Source organism: Eurytemora carolleeae, unplaced genomic scaffold (assembly GCF_000591075.1).
Source record: "Eurytemora carolleeae unplaced genomic scaffold, Eaff_2.0 scaffold236, whole genome shotgun sequence".
NCBI lineage: Eukaryota > Metazoa > Arthropoda > Copepoda > Calanoida > Temoridae > Eurytemora > Eurytemora carolleeae.
The window spans coordinates 277,066-298,610 of record NW_019396199.1 but is presented as its reverse complement, the minus strand read 5'-3'; the positions used below and the strand labels follow the sequence as shown (position 1 = coordinate 298,610).

The 21,545-nt window shown below is 31.4% G+C and overlaps 2 protein-coding genes across 4 annotated transcripts; both read right to left on the bottom strand.

Annotated features, from left to right (window-relative positions):
* Positions 1-583: 583 nt before the first annotated feature.
* On the bottom strand, positions 584-13,640 carry LOC111697909 (uncharacterized). The gene is made up of 21 exons (XM_023468052.1): positions 13,409-13,640; positions 12,893-13,012; positions 11,876-11,946; positions 11,206-11,507; positions 10,778-11,016; positions 10,437-10,526; positions 10,290-10,381; positions 10,146-10,235; positions 9,795-9,932; positions 9,252-9,564; positions 8,985-9,064; positions 8,585-8,735; positions 7,928-8,067; positions 7,282-7,348; positions 6,913-6,936; positions 6,180-6,268; positions 6,000-6,068; positions 4,603-4,676; positions 2,662-2,717; positions 2,120-2,184; positions 584-734 (listed from the first exon to the last, which is right to left on the bottom strand). Exons 1-21 carry the CDS (start codon positions 13,638-13,640, stop codon positions 630-632), a joined length of 2,607 nt encoding a protein of 868 aa, XP_023323820.1. The 3' UTR covers positions 584-629.
* A 283-nt stretch (positions 13,641-13,923) lies between these two features.
* On the bottom strand, positions 13,924-20,601 carry LOC111697916 (uncharacterized). Of its 3 annotated transcripts, XM_023468062.1 has the most exons (7): positions 20,531-20,601; positions 15,389-16,091; positions 15,074-15,151; positions 14,966-15,019; positions 14,730-14,913; positions 14,555-14,676; positions 13,924-14,119 (listed from the first exon to the last, which is right to left on the bottom strand). In XM_023468062.1, exons 2-7 carry the CDS (start codon positions 15,995-15,997, stop codon positions 13,982-13,984), a joined length of 1,185 nt encoding a protein of 394 aa, XP_023323830.1. In that variant the 5' UTR covers positions 15,998-16,091; positions 20,531-20,601; the 3' UTR covers positions 13,924-13,981. The 3 variants fall into 3 exon arrangements, with proteins under 3 accessions (XP_023323830.1, XP_023323831.1, XP_023323833.1); XM_023468063.1 differs by lacking the exon at positions 15,074-15,151; XM_023468065.1 differs by lacking the exons at positions 15,074-15,151; positions 20,531-20,601 and having other exon boundaries at positions 15,472-15,548.
* Between the last annotated feature and the right edge of the window lie 944 nt (positions 20,602-21,545).

The following is a 21,545-nucleotide window of genomic DNA, read 5'->3' as shown; positions in this document are numbered from 1 at the left end:
TTTTAGATTATTATGCTAGAATACTATACTTTTTAGATTATTATGCTAGAATACTATACTTTTTAGATTATTATGCTAGAATACTATACTTTTTAGACTCTTATCACGAAATGAAATTTGAAATAAGAAAAAAAGTCAGAGTTGCGAATATTTTCAAATCAATGAATGTATCCAGGTTCAAATTAAAAATAGTGTTGTATTACCCGCGCTTCTCGTAAATTTCGATTTTAACTATTTGTCCCGAATAAAGTCGATCCACTCAACTATGAATCTCAAAAACAAGCTAAGAAATTCTTGTGGTCCTCCCGAGTTTCCCAATCAAAATCTGAGACAAATCGGTCCAGGATTTATGATCGGACAAACCAACAAACACCCAAACAGACAAACAGAGATTACAACTTTATATATAAAGATAATTCTATAGTTGTTGAAATGTCAAACTTTTTATAGTGTAATTGTAAAAAATAGATCAAACAAACTTAAAAAGTTTTTAATTGAAAAAAAACAAAACCATTTACAAAATCAAAACCTAGACCTCGTAAAATAATGATTTAACAGCAATTGTCAATTTACTTATAAAAACTGTATCGTTTAATATTTATTTATTGATGAAAAAAAAATTTAAATTTTTACAAAATATTTCCCGCCAAACAAAAAGTAATAAATTGATCTGTGTCTTCTCCGTTTAATACTAGTGTACCCAGTCCATTAATACTCAGCTCACATTCAAACTTCTAAACATTTAAAGAGACTGTTTAAAGGGACTGTAATCACAATTTCAAATAAACCTCATAACCCTGTAGAAAAAAATTGACTTGCGGGTTTATGCTGCAGAGGCTATAGAAGAAATTGACTGGCGGCTTTATGCTGCAGAGACGATAGAAGAAATTGAATTGTGGGTTTATGCTGCAGAGACGATAGAAGAAATTGAATTGTGGGTTTATGCTGCAGAGACGATAGAAGAAATTGAATTGTGGGTTTATGCTGCAGAGACTATAGAAGAAATTGAATTGTGGGTTTATGCTGCAGAGACGAAAGAAGAAATTGACTGGCGGGTTTATGCTGCAGAGAATATAGAAGAAATTGAATTGTGGGTTTATGCTGCAGTGACGAAAGAAGAAATTGAATTGTGGGTTTATGCTGCAGAGACGATAGAAGAAATTGAATTGTGGGTTTATGGTGCAGAGAGGATAGAAGAAATTGAATTGCGGGTTTATGTGCAAAGACTATAGAAGAAATTGACTTGCGGGTTAATGCTGCAGAGACGATAGAAGAAATTGAATTGTGGGTTTATGCTGCAGAGACGATAGAAGAAATTGACTTGCGGGTTAATGCTGCAGAGACGATGGAAGAAATTGAATTGCGGGTTTATGCTGCAGACACTATAGAAGAAATTGTGAGAATTTAAAATTTTAACAAAACGTCGAAAAACTGTTCCTAGGACAATGTTACCACTGTGAATCGGACTTTCCATGTGTACGCAGTGCGTACCTAAAGGGAGTGACCGGCAATTTTTAGGATTCATTTGAGACATAAAACGTTTCAATGATGTATAACTACTGAGTTTGAGGCCAACGTCGACTTTCAAAATCATCTATTTATGTTGTTTTTAGAATCGATTTTTAAAAGATTATTAAATAATGGCAACAAAAAAACTTAACAAATATTCTACAGTAAACTAATTAATTATTTAGGAAAAGGTTGAGAAAATAAAAATGTACTCTTATCATCAAAAATACGTAATCTTATTCAGTTATTAGTTTCTGTAGTCTCTTATTGTTCAAAAATATTTTCTGTAGATTTTCTGGAATTTTTATTAAAAAGACGACATTTAAGAAATCTTCGAACAAATTCGTTAAGAATTAGAAATCAATATAATGATTTAAACGATATCATTGATTCTAAAATTTATATATTGAAATTTCTATTGAGAAATATGTTCCTGAACATCTAATTAGTTTACTGTTTGCTTCGTAACAACAACAAATACACTATTGTTTGAATGTCGCCTTCATATTCCAGGGTTTTCTGGTTCTCACCGTATATGAATATTTGTACAGTAAAGGAATGTGTTAATCAATTAATATCAATAATAAATTTTTATAAATTCTTTTCTTACAGCTTTCTCTTTCCAGGAATATAAACTGAACACCACTGATTCGAGGGCTCCGCCAATTATATCGACTAAATTAAAATTAATTAGTTCGGAGCTGAAAACTTTAGAACGGAAAACCTTAATATCGATCGCTTGCTTTTTGAATATACTAGATTGCGACCAATGAAATTTCTTCTGAATGCTGTTCGGGATTCTGCATTGCAATACGATTGGTTGGATTTTTAGAAACTTTACTCAGGGGCGGATACAGGATTTAAGTGAGGGGGGGGGGGGCAAGATTTTTTAGGAACAAAAAAATTGATAATTAGGAACAAAAAATCGTGCCGCAGGCGAAATTTTTTTTGACTTTAAAGACTCCCTGAATCTGTCAGGGGGTGGTGAATGCCCCCCCGCCACCCCCCTGTATCCGCCCCTGACTTTACTGGATACAAACAAAAGATTAAAATAATCTTAATATTACCAATAAAAAAGATCAAGCATTGATTTGGATATCCACAATTTTCAAGTTTTCATCTCCAAAAATATCTAAATTTGACGTTTTTTACCTTCTATTGTAAGTTCAGTTCTTCTAATAGTCTTCATTCTCTGATTTGAAACAACACTAAATTTAAAATAATTTTTTTTTAAAGTTTGCATCTTAAAAATTTGAATTTGAATTTTATAGTGTTTAGAAAATTAGTTAAATTTTCATTGTTTTTCTTTATTTAGCAAATTGTTTTGTATAATTTTTGACAAATCGGTCGTCCAAGACAATATCTCTCATTTGAACCAAATTTGTTGGTGAGTTGGTAATCAGAAATTAAATTGTAACAACTATTTCATGGATATTTTATTTCTTTCAAATTGAAGTTCTTTGGTACGAACTACGTTCACTTTTTGTACCCTGCAAACATTTAGTCTCCGACAAATGAAGTCCAGAATTATTTACCCGCCAACTTCGCCATCGGCACAAAAAGTAGGTAAAAATGTTTCTTGGGTAAATTCTTGTATTTTTGCTCTTTATCTAATATCGTAGGAATCTTATTTTTAAAATGAAGATTGAAGACTCGCTCGAGGATGGTTTGTTTTAAAGTTTTTTTTTTATATATATAAATTAGAAATAACGGGTCAGTGTCAGAAACCATTCATAATTTCATATATGTCGTCTTTACTTATATGCAGTAGAACCGCTAGAAATTCAACCAGAGCTGAAAACTTTAGAATGAAATATCCATAAACACGATTACTCAATCTGAGTATCTAATGGACACACTTTTAATTTTCTTCTTAAACCGTTCTTTCTTGGATAGAGTAGAGAAGAATCTAAAACCGGTTTTTTAAAAATTAGAGAGTCCCTCCCGTTTCTGTTTATCAATCTTAAATGGCGCCCAAAATTTTAAATTTATCGGCTTCATATACGCGACTCTGATTATTTGAATTTTATACACTTTTCAGGATACAAGTACAAGATTAAGAAAAAGAGAGGATCAAGCATTAATCTCCATATCCACCATTCTAAAGTGTTCAGCTCATTCAAATTAAAATATTTTCAAATCTAATAAATTTTCGTTGTAGTAATGTTTATGTTTATTGGGTCACCCTGTAAAATTTCCATTTCATTTGCTTATACTTTATTTACAATATCATTTAATATTTGACAATTATAATTTTCCTCACAAATCACAATACAATCTTATTTTGAAGAAATAATAAGTTAAATGTCGTCGTTAAGGATATTCTCTTTTCTTGTAAAGTTCAATACGATACAACTTCAAGAATAAAAGGTCTGATCCCTTTTTACAACAACTACGCCTCTGTATGGAATTCACAATACTTTGGTATAGTCGTCGTTGTATGTAGCAATATACAGTGAAACCCGTAATAACGAATACATCAAAAGAATTCATCAAAAGTCGTATTCTTCACTTTCTGATAATGGAATTTTGCAGATATTTACTGTTTTAATTAAATGATGATATGGAACTCTTTACAACTGTTCCCGCATATTCATGGCTATTTTTTTATTTTCGCAATTACTGAAATTTACGTAATATAGTATAAAACTCATTGAAAAATTTCGAGACGACATTTGACAAATTCTTCCGATGTATTCGTTATTAAGGGTTTCACTGTAATAAAGCAACTTTCGATTACAACTTTGATTTCTAGCAAGCTTCCAAACAGCATGGATTCACAAAAACAATTAAAGCGAAGCTGTCAATTAACAGCTTACTTGTAATTTGAAAGAAATAAATCTTAAATAAAAAAATCGTGTTCATTGTATTGATATAAACGCAAACTACTATAAGAATTTGTAATAATTCAGAAATATCTGCACCAAGAATATAACTTTCAACAACACTGATTTTTCTTACATTTTAGTGGATTCTTTTAGTTTAAAACTTCATGCTTTATTAGGCAAATCATTTATATTAATATCATAATATCTGTCCACCCAAACCCTTGATCAATAGAATTAAAGATTTACATCTGTGTTTCTTTTCTACCTAATTTTCTCCATCTCCCCCAGGATAGATATATTCCAAGATCCAAGTACAAGAAGAGGGGAAGTGTGATAAACCTAACAATATTAATTATTGATTATATTTGTTTTGAATCTTCATGATCATCTCAAGAACTGACGATGGGTCAATCCAGACCTAACTTTATTTTCGATAAAATGTGGAACTAACATATCTTCTTGTTAACCAAAACATTTGAACTGTAAGGTCGTCTTTGACCAAGATTTTCTCGGGTGGCCAAACATTAATTATTTCCAGGATCGAAATATAGACTTTTCTGATATTATCGTCTATGGTTTAGAGGAGAACTTGTGGGAGGCCTATGACCAATTGCCAACCTTCTATATTGCCAACCTGAGAACTTTAGTTGCCCGGAGACCGCTGATACATATCCCTCCTTTCTCCGTTATGCCAACTCTGCATTGTTCTTATTGCCACGTCTCGACCCCCCCCCCCCCCCCCCCCCCCCCCCCTCCTTGAACTCAACAATACTTTAATAACTCTATGAGGTTTGGTCCACAACACACAATTTCAAATTTATTCTTTATTCTTGAACTGTAGAAGCATTTAAAGTTAAGCATGTCTGATTCACAACAGTTCCCTTTAAATCTTAATATGAGTAAGTCCCTTTTATTGGAAACCCTTTTGCAAGATAACTCATATTTAGCTAGAAAAATAATGATATCTCATCAACCCTTATCAGTATCCAAGGTTGAAAGGGTAGGCCGTATTGAATTCTATATGCCAAACTATATCTGCAGAAGACACGGTGGGCTAAGCCAGTGGGGTCGGTCAAATAGACAGGCCGGATTAGGTCGGGTACTGTAAAAAGTCTGAATGCGCCATGGGAGTTGTCATTGTTAGCCCTCCTACGGGACTATGCCAAGAAAATTGACCCCTGTCGTATGTTAGTCTGGTTAGGGCGACGTACTGTACCATAGGATGGGGTCAGCACACGCTGTTATCTGGCAGGCCGCGCCAGTACAAACTGGGCAGGTCCTGTTCGAATTCAAATTTACTACGGCCCAGAGTGGAGACCATGCATGGCCCATTTAAGTGAATATCTTTACTAAAACAATTATGCGTTTAGGTGACAGCATGTTATCTTTCTACAACCGTAGACGAATATTAAAATCTATAATTTGATTTATAAGAGTTAAAAATAAAGAATGAGATTAAAATGGCGCCATGAAACTCTTGCTAAGGAGCGATTAAAGTCTAACTTTAATCTGCTACAAAAAATTACATTTTTAAATTGTGTCTATTTAAGAAACCATGTGTGATTTATGAACATTGAACATAAAACTGTATAAATTTTGATCATTCATCTCTTTTTCCTTACATTTTTAATTTTTCCAATTTTGAACTTATTTACAACGTACCTTAAAAGTATCCAAGGGCAGGGTAGGTAAATAAACATCAGAATTGGGTTCCATTTCAGACAGATATCCCTTGAACCCGAACAAAATTAAATTTTGATAATTGAAAATATTAGACAATAATAGGCCAAGGTTTAAGAATTTTTAAAATATCAATTTAAACAGTCATTACAAGAATGATACCTGTCTGTCATAAATTATATATTTCTCTTCTGCATCATCCAACCCCAAATATTTTAAGGAGGCATATTCTGCCATAGAGTTCTCAGCAACTGAAGTTGTAAACAATTAATTGCCTCAAGTTTTCTTTTATCAGATATTCATAAACTTAAAAAATGATTATTACAAATGTGGTTTCTCTGTTTTAGAAACATTGAAGAAATTTTTCAGAATTAGACATTTTTTTGCTGAGACGATATCATCCACATTATTAATCAGCTAAACATTAAAAGGGTATAACAACTTTAAAAAGACTATTTAATGCTTTTAAAACTTTTTATACAGTCAAACCCTTAATAACGAATACATCGGAAGAATTTATCAAATGTCGTCTTAACAATTTTTCAATGAGTTTTATACTATATTACGTAAATTTCAGTATTTGCGAAAATAAATAAATAGCAAAGAATATGCGGGAACAGTTTTAAAGAGTTCCATATAATCATTTCATTAAAAAACTAAATATCTGCAACATTCCATTATCAGAAAGTGAAGAATACAACATTTGATGAATTCTTTCGATGTATTCGTTAGTAAGGGGTTCACTGTATATATCTGCTAATTCCAGAAATGTAAACAAAGGAATGAGAGTTGCCGAGAAGTCCTGTAGAAAATATATGACTTAACTTATAATGAAATTTAGTTAACACTCCCTTTAAAGTTAAAACTAAATGTAATGATGATAATAAATTCTTACTAAAGATGACATTGAACTTGATTCCTGATAGAGATGGGCATGTTCTGCTTTTTTCATTTCTTTTGTTTATCGTTCGTGAACAACCCATTTCGTTTGGTTTTTTAATCGTTCTTACTAGAAATTGTTGTTCATTTTCCAGCTATTTCATTCGTTTTCTACCTGATAGATCGTTCAGTAAATTCGTTTGTTCAGTATAAATGTTAGTTAAGAAAAATCAAAAGTTTTTCAAGTTCGTTCGAACGATCTTAAATCATTCGTTTTGTTTGATATCCTTCGTTTTTAAATAACGATCATTTTTTCTTTTCTCTGAAGGATCCATTTTGTTCATCTATCGTTCGTTTTTTTCTGAACGATGCCCATCTCTGATTCCTGAAACATCTTGGTTTCCTGTCCAGACCTCACCACCACAGCTGTGTGGCCAACCACTGGAACAATTCTAGAAAAGGACTGTTCATGTTAGACAAAATCATATCATTGTTTGAAAATTGATAAGAAAAAGGTAATCTTTTCGATAAAGTTGGTTGACAATTTTAGTGTGAAACTTTTGAAATACAGAAGANCTCCAAAAAAAAGTGTCCAAAATTGTAAGACAGCATGGCACAATAAAATGTCTAAAAATAGTGAAGCCATGTCTTAACCCAGAATTCAATTTAAATGGACTGTGAGGGTATTTTTAAGTATAACCCTCCATGTACAGATGGCAATGCCTGTTTTACAATTAAGGGATTTTGCCGTTCGTTAACGGACTCTTTTATTAATTTTCAAAAACCTCTGTTTCGTCAACGGAACTTTGCCCAGCCCTACATCTATGGAACACTACCCTTGCAACCCTTAAACGATCAATAATGTGGGTTTCTAGGGTTTTAAATGTGTGTAATCTGATCATTTAAAAAACATTGATATCTAATTTGTACTATCAGAAATAGCTTTAAGGGTACTGTTGTTAATCAGACATTGTCATCTTTTTATGTAAGGTCATTTGGAATAACGCTTACAGTCCCTAGAAATTAGTTACCTTTGCCATGTAGTTTAGTTGCAATGGTGATATTATTAAAGGTTGAGATATTTGAAGTAATCTTCCATCGGATCTACAGGTTGATTTCACAACCTCAACATTAATATTCTCAAGAGCATCTCCAAACCCAACTCCACCACCTTCATTATTTGAATTAATTGTATTTTTTTCTATATCAAACTAAAACTGAAATGAACCTATTCGAGAAATTAATATACGTATACAGATTCTTTTACATAAAAGAAGTGCAAACCTTAAACAGTACCAACATGTCAAAGTTGTACAAGTCTTTGTTTTACACTGTACAGTACTGCCCCATATGCTTAAAACAAATATGTGGAAATACCTGTGTAACTTTTCTTACTCATAATTTTTCGTATTTAAGGAGAAAACTTATTTAGTAAAGCATATAGGGCAGACCAGTTAAATTGTGGAATAGATAGACAAAATATATATATATTTATATATATATATATATCTATACATATAAAATACTCAAGTTAGACCAATAAACATGAGATACCGATATTGTTTAATATACACAGATTCATTTAAGTTATAATAGTTGTTTTTTAAAACTATTTTCTTATGAACATTAGAAACTTTAAATGTCGTCTTCCTATTCTACAGTTCTGTGCGTCTTACTGTTAAGAGAACCTGAGAAGAGTGCTACAGTTGCTTGAAGTAATGGATTAGGTTCTGTGTATTCTTTACAGATTGGTAGATCAATATTGAAACCAGGTCTTGTACAGTTTAATTCACAGATTGGAATATTACATTCCTCCCACTTCCAGTCCTCCTGAGGAACCTGGAGAAGAAGCTGGCAACTTCTGGATTTTGTTCATTATAGTATTTTTCTTTTTATTCATGGAGTTTAAACATCAACAATTATTACCCCCCCCCCCCTAAAAAAAATTATTAAAATAAATAATCATAGCCAGAAACAAGCATATGTGTTGTGTTTTTGCTTTCTTTTGGAAGATTTGCATTCTTACATTGAAATCTGCTTAAGCAGTAAAAATGAAGAATTACTGCTTAAAACTATTTAATTTGTAACCTCCAAGCTGGCATTGTAAAAGCAGAAAGGTTTTCCATCAGCATATTTAGAACCAGATATACTTCGACAACCATCTCGTTCTAAACAAAAATCACTAAATGTTTTGCCATATCATTATTCAGCTTGAACCTTCCAATGCTTTCTAATGTATATGGAAGGTGGGTAAGTCTGTGTGGGATGCCTCTCCCCTTAGCCCCTCTTCTAAAATTACAGAATCAGGCCACGTTTTTAAGAATTAAATTTAAACTATTTTGAAAATATTATTACCTAAATCATAAAGTGGCCATTCCCAGTTGAGATTGAGATCATTCCAACTCCTACATTGATGTCCTGACCTTGTAGAGTTTAAGTATCCAGTATATCTGTATTCAAGAGTCCAGGGTTGGTTGGGATCTGTATTGTTCTTAGCCTCCATGCATTCATAGTAGAACTTGTTTCCTGGATTCTCTTGATTTGTCCAGAACACATTTTTAAAAGCTGCTAAACCAATGCTGGTTGCAAGAAGAGTGGTAGCTCCTATTTCCCAGTTATCCTTACTAAGAATGTAATCTCCACTCACCCTGAGAATAGGAAATAGATGCTTATCAAAGAATCTCAATTAATTACTCAGTGCAGTGTTTTCAGTGTAACTGACTGTAGTTGTATTTAGGGAGTTTACATTTACCTTTTGCCAACTTTTGATTTTTTCCTTAGCCTTTAATATTAATGCCAAATTTTTACTGTAAAAATATAAACTAAATTGTCAATATCAGTTTGCAGTGCATATTAAAATGACCTGATTCTTTGGACAGCTTTCACTTCTGTACTTTATAGAACTTCTCTTGGTAGGGTCATACAGTACTGTATTGAAACATTAGACTCCTCAGCTCTCTGACCCATCTGGAGCAACCAGTTCCGAGCCAGATTAAAATCTGTGTGCGTCTCGTTCATTTGGACAAATTGCCTGTCCTAAAGAATTATCATATATGTATAGACAGTTGGTAAACAATAAGCAAAAGAATATTTTTGTTTGTGTTTTGGTTTTTGTTTGTTATTTTCAACAGCAAAGGAATTTGAGCTTAGAATTTCTCATTTCTCAACCGTAATTTTAATGATCACTGTAATTTGTTAACACAAATGTTATCTTTATTATCAATTAATTAATATATTGATATTTTACACCTGCCAATCTTGTTCATAAACCTCAAGACCCCAATCAGCTGCATCTTTAAATAGGTCTCTCCAAAATTCCGAATCATTTGGAATAGCTCTCTAAATACAATTATTGAAATTAGTAAAAGTTTACTTAACTTCTAAAGAATTTACCTTATTTTCTTGTTCAATTATAAATGTATAGTTCCCATTATTCTCCTTCGCATAAATATTATCTATTCCCCAGTATCTATTGTGCGCAACAACTGATAAAAGAAAAATAAAATGTAAAAATTCTGTATTTGATATCTACTTTTGTACCTTTCAGACTAGTTTCAGTGTACAAGTTTTTCAACCCATCTGGGAATATATCCTCCATTGCTGTCCAAGTTTTAGTGCCAAGGTTAATTCCTTAAAGTAAGCTGTTATTTTTCAGTATTTGACGCTATAAAATAGGGAAACGGATCAAATTTATTGAATTTGAACTGGCTACCAGTGCCAGCTCAAATTTGAATCACCAATTGAAATACTTCCTTAATCTTTAACTTTGAATTGTTGTTTTGTGTTATGCAAAAATAGCTCAAATTCATCAATCTCAGAATGCTTGTTCAAGTAATTTTTTCAAAAATTTCCCAGTGAGGTTTTTTACCTAAGCAGTTTACCTTTTTGATACCACCATGAGTCATAATTGATGTATTTGACAGGAATGTTTTGTTCCTTAAAGAACTGTGAAATCTTCACTATTGTGTTTTCATAGTTCATGCCTTGAACTGTATTATAGTAGTAGTAAGCTCCATTATCAGTCCAATAACCCAGGTACTCTGTAACAACATCATCAGGAGTAATCAGGACTTTTCCTCCTTCTCTCAGTAGAATTTCTCCCCACTTTTTAAACACCCCTCTAATCATTGATATTGGTATAACCGTTTTTATGAGGTACCATGTAATCTATGCTGAAAATCGATCAATTATTTGAAACAAGAAATATTTGATTTCAATTTATTTTTAAAAGTTTTGATGGTTTTTTGAACATACTATTTAAAGGCTTTTATATGCCAGCTTTTAATCTTTTTCTAAAATATCAAATTTCCTTAGGCTGGAATCCCAAACCATAACATTTTTGATATTTGTTTCCCGAGGAACATTTTCTACACTTCCCAGCAATCCAAAACTGAAGAAATCATCTCCGGTTTCCCAATTAGACACCATGAAGTTATTTAATGGTGAGAAAAGGATGTAGTTTTCTATTTCTTCATCAAACAAAATAAGAGGTCCACCGTACTCTCCTGTTCTGATCATAGTGAAATTATCTTTAAGGTTTCCTGTGCTGGTTGCAGCCCACCCAGACATATAACCACCATAGGAGAGAAAGGACAGTGCACTGTTATTAGGCTGTGCCCAAGTATTTAATTGGCTGAAGCTGTTTTTAAAGCATATAATTCGATGCTCAATATTCTGAATAAACCCATTTTTCATGACAGCAAGGCTAACAAGGCTGTTGGGAGAATGCTGTTCACTGTCACATCTATTTGATGTCCAACTAGTCATAAAAAGAATAACACAATTCATATTTTTCGTTTTAACTGACAAATGCAGTTTCATGAACGTACTTTTTTAAATAACATAAAATGCATCCAATCCTAAAATTACAACTCAATCAAACTTTTTAACATTTAATATATTACTTTTAGTGATTGAACATTTAATGTAAAACATTAAAATGTAGATAAAAAAATACATAAATGCCAAAATAAATATTCCTTTGAGAAGACAGGAAAGGCAGAAGAGACTCTATTGTATGCATTGTCATCCTTATTTGCAACAGATGCTCCTGCAGGAAATACATTTGATTAATTCCAAGGATGGGATAATGTATCAACTTTTATAAATAACAAGATCTGGGAGTGTCCAAATTTTTTTGCGATCCATTCGTTACAAGATTGATGAATAAAAAGAACAGACAAGCTGATATAGGTGCCCATCGGTTTAAACCCTTTTGCACTAGAAGCCCATTGCCAGTAATGGCTTTACCTCTGAAAGCAGAGCGATTCAAATTAAGTGACAAAATGTTAAAAACACCAAATTATCAAGATTAAAAAATTCCTACAGATCAAGTAATACAAACAAATATGAAGTAATTAAATTCTTCTTTTTCTGCCACAGAAATTGACAAATTTTGGATTTTCAAGTCAAATTTTCAGTTGGACATGAACAAGCATTTCTCTCTCAGTGCAAGTAATCAGAAATGTTAATCAAATCGATCAGACTAATGGAATTTTTCATTAATTTTTTTAAACCTGTTGTTGGTTATTAGAAGGTTGTCCATCGGTTTACAAGACTATTTTAATATTTCAAACACTTTTATATAATTGGACATGCCTTGGTAAATAATAATTTTAGAAATATCGCTGAAAGATTTTCTCAGGGCATAATTAGAGATGGGCACATTCAGCTTTTTTAAATTTCATCTGTTCATTATTTGCCAACTTCTCATTTTGTTCTGTTGTCAGAAAAATTTTTATTTCATTTATTTTCAGAATTGTTAAACATTTCTCAATTTTATTTCTAACTAGAAATAGTTTGTTCAATTAAAGTCGTTGTCAGTAAAAAAACAGTATTTTTCCAAAGTTTGCTTCAAAAATTGCATCTTCAGTAAATAATTATTGTTTTTTTTAAATTTGTATTCAACACTTTTATATATCGATATTTTACAATGACAAATTTAAAAAAAAATAAATTGTAAATGGAAATGCATGGTACATATTATTAAACCTAACCTTTAAGATAACAAGAGAAGAACTGACTAAAGATAATAAAGCCATCACTATAAACCCTCTCTGATGTGGTTGTGCATGCATCAGTAGGAGTCCACTCTACTGACTGCCCCTCATAGGACCCTGATTGGTTCACTTTATAAACTTTGTAAAAGTTTATTCCAGTTTAAATTAGACTGTAAAGGTTTTTAACTGTTAGAAATTTCTAGCAGAAATTTGAAGATATCAATAACAACATTCATAATTTGAGAAAATGTATTGCGTGAATATGCAAACAAACATAAGAAATTTTACAACTACACTGGAAACCTTGTCAATCTTGAAAAGAAATTAAATTGGGTTTGAAATTAAAACACCACAGATTATAAAGTGTCTTTAAGACTTACTTTTGCTACTTAATCTTTATGTCTCATTATGAAATTGTTTTGATTGTTTTGTTTATATTCATCAAACACTCCAAACAAAATTTTTTGTCAAAAACAAAATTTGGCTCTCTACAGATTAGAACACAATGCTTACCATGAATGTCCTTCCCTTCGAGAGTGGATACATTAGTTGTAATAAGAGAGCCTTCACTGTACTTTAACAATTCAAAATTTCTGCTGACATGTACGTCTTTGTTAACAAGCACAGGCACTTCATTCATGTACACTGTAAACTCTATTGGAGAATTGTACTCAATATGAAGAGGGTTTAAGCCCCAACAATCGGGTACAAGCATCAATAAATATTTAACTGTCTTGTATTTCATGATGATTGAAACTGAAAACTATTTTGTAAGTTATCAGAGATAAGAAAAAAATTTATCATTTAATACTGTGCGATACAAACAAGTAGTAAAATCTATATAGTGATTTTTAAAAGAAGATGTGGAATTTATAGATGAGATATAAATTTAGAGTACTGATCAAACTTTGTTTTTGTATTTCTATTTTATTTTGAATGTTCAAGATTGTTATGTTCCTACTTAAAAAGTATTCCTCCTTTTGCAGCAAATATTTTTCTCTCCTTAAAGATGATTTTTACTAGAGAAAAAAATGAGGGCAAGGTTTTTTTTATTTTCTGAAGAATATAAAGCCTACACAATAAAAATTACAGAAATCTAAACAATAGAACATCAATAATAAAATCAGCAAGTGTGAGCAAAGAGACTCCAAGAATAAGTCCAACAAGTCCACCAAGTCCATTAACAAGATCGTTTTTATCATAGACCAAAGACTCCTCTGATGTCTGAAAACAATACAAACTGTAGATGTGATTTTCATTTTAAAAAAAGGAGCTAGAAATCACAGTTAACACTAGGAACTGGAATAGGTAGTAACATAGCACTAATTTGTATTTGAAACCTGTTCCTGATAGATATTTGAAGTAACATGAAAGTGCACTTTCAACAGTGTATAATTGATCTATTTTCTTACTAAAATAATTTTAAGATTTTAATTTTCAGTTCTTTTTATAACAAATGCTTGAATTTTTAAATGTGTTTATATAAATATTGTTGTAGTCATCAAAACATCTAATTTGTTGGGGAAATAATTTTTTTTTTCTATGACATTTATTTTCATATAAATTGAGTAGTTTAAAAATTAATTATTAAATACTCAGATTGCTGTTGCTGTTACTGTAGTCTTCAAAGTGTGTGGTGTTAACAATAAAGTAGAAAACCTGAACTATTCCTGAATCTGCCTCTAGAAAGAACTCTGACATCCAGTCTGTTCTCCAGTATATCTTCTGCCCATCTAGTTCCTTGATCAAAATATGCTGTTTGTTGCAAGGAACTTTGCAACCTGAAATTAAAGAGGTGATTTTTAAAGCTTCTGGCGAGGTGAGCTCATTATACCTGTCTTGTCAACAATTGTGGAATAGCTCCAATCTCCAATGTTTTCCAACACTCTGTACATGTTCTCCATAGCCTGAATTCCCTCACAAATAGGAATGCCAAGGGAAGGCTCATTAAACCAGTCGAGCTGACATCCTGACATTTTGTGGACATAGTTGAACAGACAATCAGTCATGCTGTAACTCTAAAGAAAAGTACTCTTTAAATTAAAAGAAAATATGGTTAATAATCCTCACCTCTTCGGCTTCACAGTTTGATAATTTCTTCTCATGGGTGATTTGAAATTTCACCTGAAAATAATATTCAATTTTAAATTATCTGTCTTGTTAGTACTAAAATTGTACCTTAACATATTCTCCAAAATTAATGGATATTTGGGATGATTGTCCTGTTGCTTTCAAGTCCATGTTAGGCCAAAAGTGCTGAAAATTAACCAAGCAAAGCTTTTTAATTAAGTTTTGTCTTAAAAAACGCTTATCTCTGTTCTTGCTCTTTTCAAAAAATGTTTAAGAAAAGTTGATTAGTTAAGGTTTTAGATTTTGTAAATTCTAAATGTTGCCTAGCCCCAAAATATGCAACATTTACCTCGCTAAATAATTAACATTTGATTATTTGGATAAAATAAACATTTATTTGTATTTTAAACCTTTTTTAAATACCTTTTCAGAGTGAAGATAAACATTATATCCTCCCACTTGATCAATTTCTTTAAACCCATCTTCTAAGAGAGCATAGAAATTACCATCACTTCCAGGTAAATAAAGTTCATCAGGCATGTAGGTGTAGCAATGACCTGACTTCCACCCATTTAAACTAAACATCTGAGTTTTCCACAAATGAGAAAACTGTTGTCTGGCTAGGTATGCAGGCTGATTCTGATCTGGGCGTTGTCCTTGGCATTCCTCTCTACAGTATCCATATGTTCCAACAATAGCAGACTGGTTTTTGTACACTCGCACTGCACACCATGGCCTTGCATCGTGTACAGTTGTACAGTTGTTGTTTACCAGAAGATTGCTTTTCTCATTGAATGATCTGCACCAATTACTTTTTAATGGGTTTTGATTGTTAGCAATACCACAGTCTCCAGTATTAAACTGGAATGAGCATGGTGCTCCGGGAAAAAGAGGAGCTTCTACCACATCACAAGGGAATTCTCTTTGCTCTGTTCTATGCTGAACAAAGCGAAATACCTTCTCTATGGAATGAGTGTGGTTTAAAACCCAATTTTTCACAAATGTCTGAGAGTGGTTCTTCCATGACTCCATTGTTTGATGAAGAGCATTGGATGCATGATCAAAGGTATATTTTCTGCAGATAGTTATGGCGGGGAATTCTATTTTCTCTGATTCGGTTAATGAACTGAAAATGTAATCCAGTTTAAATATTACTTTAACTTCCTTTTAATTAATATTCAAAATCATGAACCAGGACTTTTCCAATGTACTACAATGGCAAGATGTTAGGTTACTTTATGGCCCCTCAAGAAAATAATGTTTAAGACCTTATTTTTTTTTAAAATGTACCTTATAATGATTGTCTTTTTGTTTAAATATTTCTGAACCGAGCTTTTTCCCACATACAGAAAAAACAAAGTAAGGAAAATGTATATTCCCCATTTTATTATTTTTTTTATAGCCTTCTTATCCATCATGGTGTTAACATTTTTTAAATATAGTTTTGTAAATGCAATGTCCGGTGAGTATCAAAGTAGGACTAAAGTACCCCAATACAAATATACAAATTCCCTTTTGTGCACAATTTTCTCTAACTATGTATTCATACACAGTATTGGTTATTGAATTTTAAATGAATTTAGAAATAAATATAAAAATTTGTATTCGTTAGATTCAAATTTGGCCAATATTCATTCAGAGAAGTATTTCAATAGATTATTGTGTTGGTTTGATGGGTGATTATAAGTAGAGTGTACTTAGAAAAGTGCTACATTTTAAATTAATGTTTTGCTTACAACTTTTCACAACTGGCGCAGGATTTTCACACATTCCTCGAAAACATGAAAATGTCGTCTTCATTATATTATAAAAATCCTCAAAACAGGAATGAATGTTTCTATAAGTAACTCTCAGATCATAAAAAGTAAAAAGTATTATGAATGCGTGGAATAAAAAACAATGATTATAGGTTGTAGTATCTGAATGATTAGTTTGGAATTAAATTGATGTTATTAACGATCCGAGTCAAATATTTCAACTTTCTGAATTTGTATAGACTCAATGTTCTTTGTTATGCATGAGTCGTTTTTTTTTTAACAATTTTCTCCTTATAGACGCAATAAATCGAAGTAAGATTAGTAGCAATCACCATCAAATATTTTTCGACGCAAGCCTATACCCCCTTTGATATTTTGCGAACACTCCCTTTATGAGCTATCTGACAATTGAATATCCAAATGAGGTATGAAGTTGATCCTGATATCTCTGATCAAACAATGCATAGAAAAGGATTAAAAGGATTAATTTCTTTGTCTGGTGAAAACAAGTTTCTGATAATTTAACCAGTTATTTAGTTATTTCTGTACAGTTGTTTGTATTTTTATCTATTGTTGGAATTATAAATATTAATAATATTACAGTACAGGACAATGAAATACAGGACAAATTTGACTTTAAAACTTGAGAATTACATATTTTCTTAAATTGTTTAGTGACAAGTTTACATAAAGATATTAGATGCAAAGTTGGGACCCAACAGATCAATTTTTAAAGTGTTTTACAGACACAATGTAATTTTTTAGTTCAAAGTTCAATAATCTGCAACAATAGTTTATTTTTAGATTTTTAATTCAGAATTGCACTTGTTAATATATTTAATTACAGAAGTATTGTTGTTCCATGAATAGAAGAAGGCCGGATGTAACATATGAAATTTCATTAGATAAAATATGCTTCCGGTGGATTAACTTTATTTAAAACTCTTAACTCTTGTTGATATAAAACTACATACAGATTTTTTAAGTATTAAAACAATTTTTAAGATCAATTTCGTCGCTCAAAATTCCAGTAAATCTACGGAAATTGTTTGTGAAAAATGACAAAAAAGCTTGCCCAAAATGACAATTTTTTCATATGTATAATTTCTTCTCTTTGGGTCAAAATGTATGGGGCATTTTAAAATTGTTGTCCAAAGCTATAGATAATCCCGTTTTTTTCAGCTTCAGAAGCTACAGTTATTGTTTTTTAAAGTAAACAAATTTATCTATACAAATATTTGAGGCAATATTTATTCATGAACCTGTAACAATCTAGGTCCCGAGTATTCTTTAACTACTTGTCTCTAACTCCAAATCTTCAGTCAATCAGCTGACTATCTACGTAGCCAATCCAGGCTAAACACGTTCGTTTAAAACAAAGATTAATATGATACTAATTTATTGATAACAGGTGAAATAGATTGACCGGGCGGTCAGGGTATGTACTAAACATGATAAGACAGATAGATAAACTAGATACAGATCCTGAATTTGTTACAAACAAAACCAAGAATAGAAAACCCCTAAAAACTAAATTATTTTTAAAATTTTGAAAAAAAATTTTAAATGAAAAATTTCTTAAATTATGCACATTTGTAAATTATGTAAATTTATATAAATTATTAAAAATATTTTTTATTATTGAACTCAACAACCATACACTGAGGTGAGGAACACAGTGTATGAATCAAATGTCCTTGAATGGATTCTATAAATAAGGAAAAAAACCAGAAAATTCTGGATCAGGAAAACTACTCTTTGAATTAAGTTATAACTTTAAAAAGTCAGATCAGCATGATATAATAAGTTTCTGTCAAAAATATCTTCTTTGATACAACATTGAATACACTTCAGTGTACTGCTAAAATATCGTCCCCCCAATCCATTGTTTTCTGGTTATCACTGTATCGTTTTTGGTTTTTCAAAACTAACAAACCTTCGTTTTTAAGCAAACGAAGGGTTCTAAAAATAACGAACTATTAGTTTTCAACTTTTGAAGAATGGAAAAATTAATAGATATGTTAGTCTTACTCTTGAGAAATTAAAAAAAAACCTACTTCTTGGTTTTTAATTAAAAACGATCGTTTCGTTTTCGTTTGATGAATAAATAGCTATAGCCACAACCCCTCCCCTGTCCAATGCTTCGGAGAAATCTGGTCCGGTCTTAATAGTTGATTTAAACATTTTCTATAAATATATAGACCGTTGTGCTGCTCCATGTCATTAGGAGGAACCTGTATCTATCTATCTATCTATCTATCTATCTATCTATCTATCTATCTATCTATCTATCTATCTATCTATCTATCTATCTATCTATCTATCTCTCAATCTATCTCTCTGTCTATCTATCTATCTATCTATGTATAAATCTTTCTATTTCTCTAACTTTCTATCTATCTATATCTATCTATATATAAATCTATCTATCTATCTATCTAGTAAATCTTCTAATTAACTCTGTTTAAAATTCGAAATAAGAATGATATTAGAAAGCTTTGAAAAGTGTCGTTTATTTTCATACCATATTTTAGGGAAATTGAGAGGAGGAAGCAGTCCAATTTTAATAGATTTTACTCTAGGAATATAAGAATCTATCTATCTATCTATATATCTATCTATCTATCTCTCTATCTATCTATCAATCTATCTATCTATCTATCTGTCTATCTATCTATCTATCAATCTATCTATCTATCTATCTATCTATCTATCTATCTATCTATCTATCTATCTATCAGATATGCCTCAAAAGTCAAGCAGTGACGCATTGAAGCAAACGAACGACCCATGATTCTAACTACAGGGCTTTCTTGTTTTTAATTTTTTGGTTTAAATAAAATGTAAATTCTTTTAAGTTAAATGAAGGGGGTTTATCTTAGCAGTTTTTCTGGTGAAGCAGACCCAGTTTATGATTTTAAAGCTAGTTTATCCCCTCCTAGTAGTGCAAGGCCGAAGCATGTATGTGGTCTCCCGGAAATATGTTGTTGTGTGTCGGTAATATGGATGTTGTGCAGGTATATCTAGATATAGGCAGCTTCCGCCTTAGCTAAGGGACTGTGCGCGAAGAAATTGAGTCTGTGCCACAAACTCAAAGGTTCTAATCTCTATATTTCTGCAACCTGTGATGGTGTAAACCTGTGATATTTTAAACTTAATTTTTGATCTGAAAGAATTTGAAGTTTAAAATATCTAGGGTCTACGGCATCATGGGTTGCAAAGATATAGGGATTAGAAAATGAGAGTTTTTTGCAAAGACTCAATTACTTTTTCTAAGCAATAAGCATCTATAACTTTAAGATATGTTTATAACAGTTTTAGCCTTTGAAGTAATCAATGATAAAAACAATGACGAGAAATAAAAAGATAATATTACTTTACTGTTAATTATAAAAAAAATAATATTATAACGTTAATTATATTTTTATGCTAAAACTTTTAAAACAATGTGCACATTCTCTTTGACACAAGATGCAATGAAAATTCTATTCTCAAATTATTCCTAACTATAACCTCTATTTCATATATTATGGTCTATAATTTTAAGAAAAAAGAAATATAGGTTTTTAGAATATACAAAAATCTGAAGAGTAATATTCGCGGATAAAGTCACAATCAAAAACAATATTTTGGAGAAAAGTTATAATTGTATATTGAAAATTAATTTGAAGAGAAAAAAGTCATGAATTTGCATTTAAAGTTTTTAAACTACGCTTGTAGTAAATGCCCTACTCCATAACACGATCCCCATGGCTACAACCCTGTGAACTATCAACGCCACTACAACTGGGCGCGATCTTCAACTCACATGTTTCAACGAGGGCCACAATCCTCAACCTGTTTATCAAAACAGGGAACGATAACACTCTTGCAGTTAACTGTACGGAGTCTCTATATCAACTAATGTATTTGAGGTTTATATGTTACAAGTTAATAGACGTAATTTCAATCCATACCTCTTTTTATATATCACATGATTATGGCAATCCTGTTACATATTACAGCACAGTTGAAATAGTTGCAATTAAGAAGTACATCAGGATGTATATATCACATGAATAATGGATTTTACGTAGAAGTTTACAAACATAGAAATTTATCAATTTACAACGTAGTTCAGGTTTACAGAATATCGTGTTACCCGATGTTAATTACATGTCATTTTGATCAGGTTTATGATGATTGATTAATATAAACAAAATAAAAAAATTTATGATTTAAAATAAAAAATTCTACGGTTTAAAAAATCTCTCATGGCCCATTACATTAATTCTCATCAAATTTCTTTCAACAGATTTTTTATCTCCAAACTAGTGTTAATTGTTTGGATAGTTTTTATAAAAAAATTCAGTAAACTATTCAGATTTTAAAACTGTAATATCTTTATGTTTACTTTTATTAAACTTTGCAATATCTTTTATCCTATCCTATCCTATCCTATCCTAACCTATCCTATCCTATCCTATCCTATCCTATCCTATCCTATCCTATCCTATCCTATCCCTATCCTATCCTATCCTATCCTTTCTTATCCTATCCTATCCTATCCTATCCTATCGTTCTTATAGAAAAGCAAATGTTTAGAATAGAAATTTTAAAAAAACATTTGCTACTCTTACATTTTACCAAATTTTCCCTCTGAAAGAAAATAAAGGCAAAAAACGACCGAAAGACGAATATGAACTGAAAGCACATTAATACTTTAAACTCAGTTTTTCTCTCCAAAATTCCCCCTCAACTCCCCCCTCCCCCATCCTTCCCCTCCGCTAAAAAATGTTAAATTGCTTGGTTGGTTAACCACCTATATATGTTCTGCAGTTAAA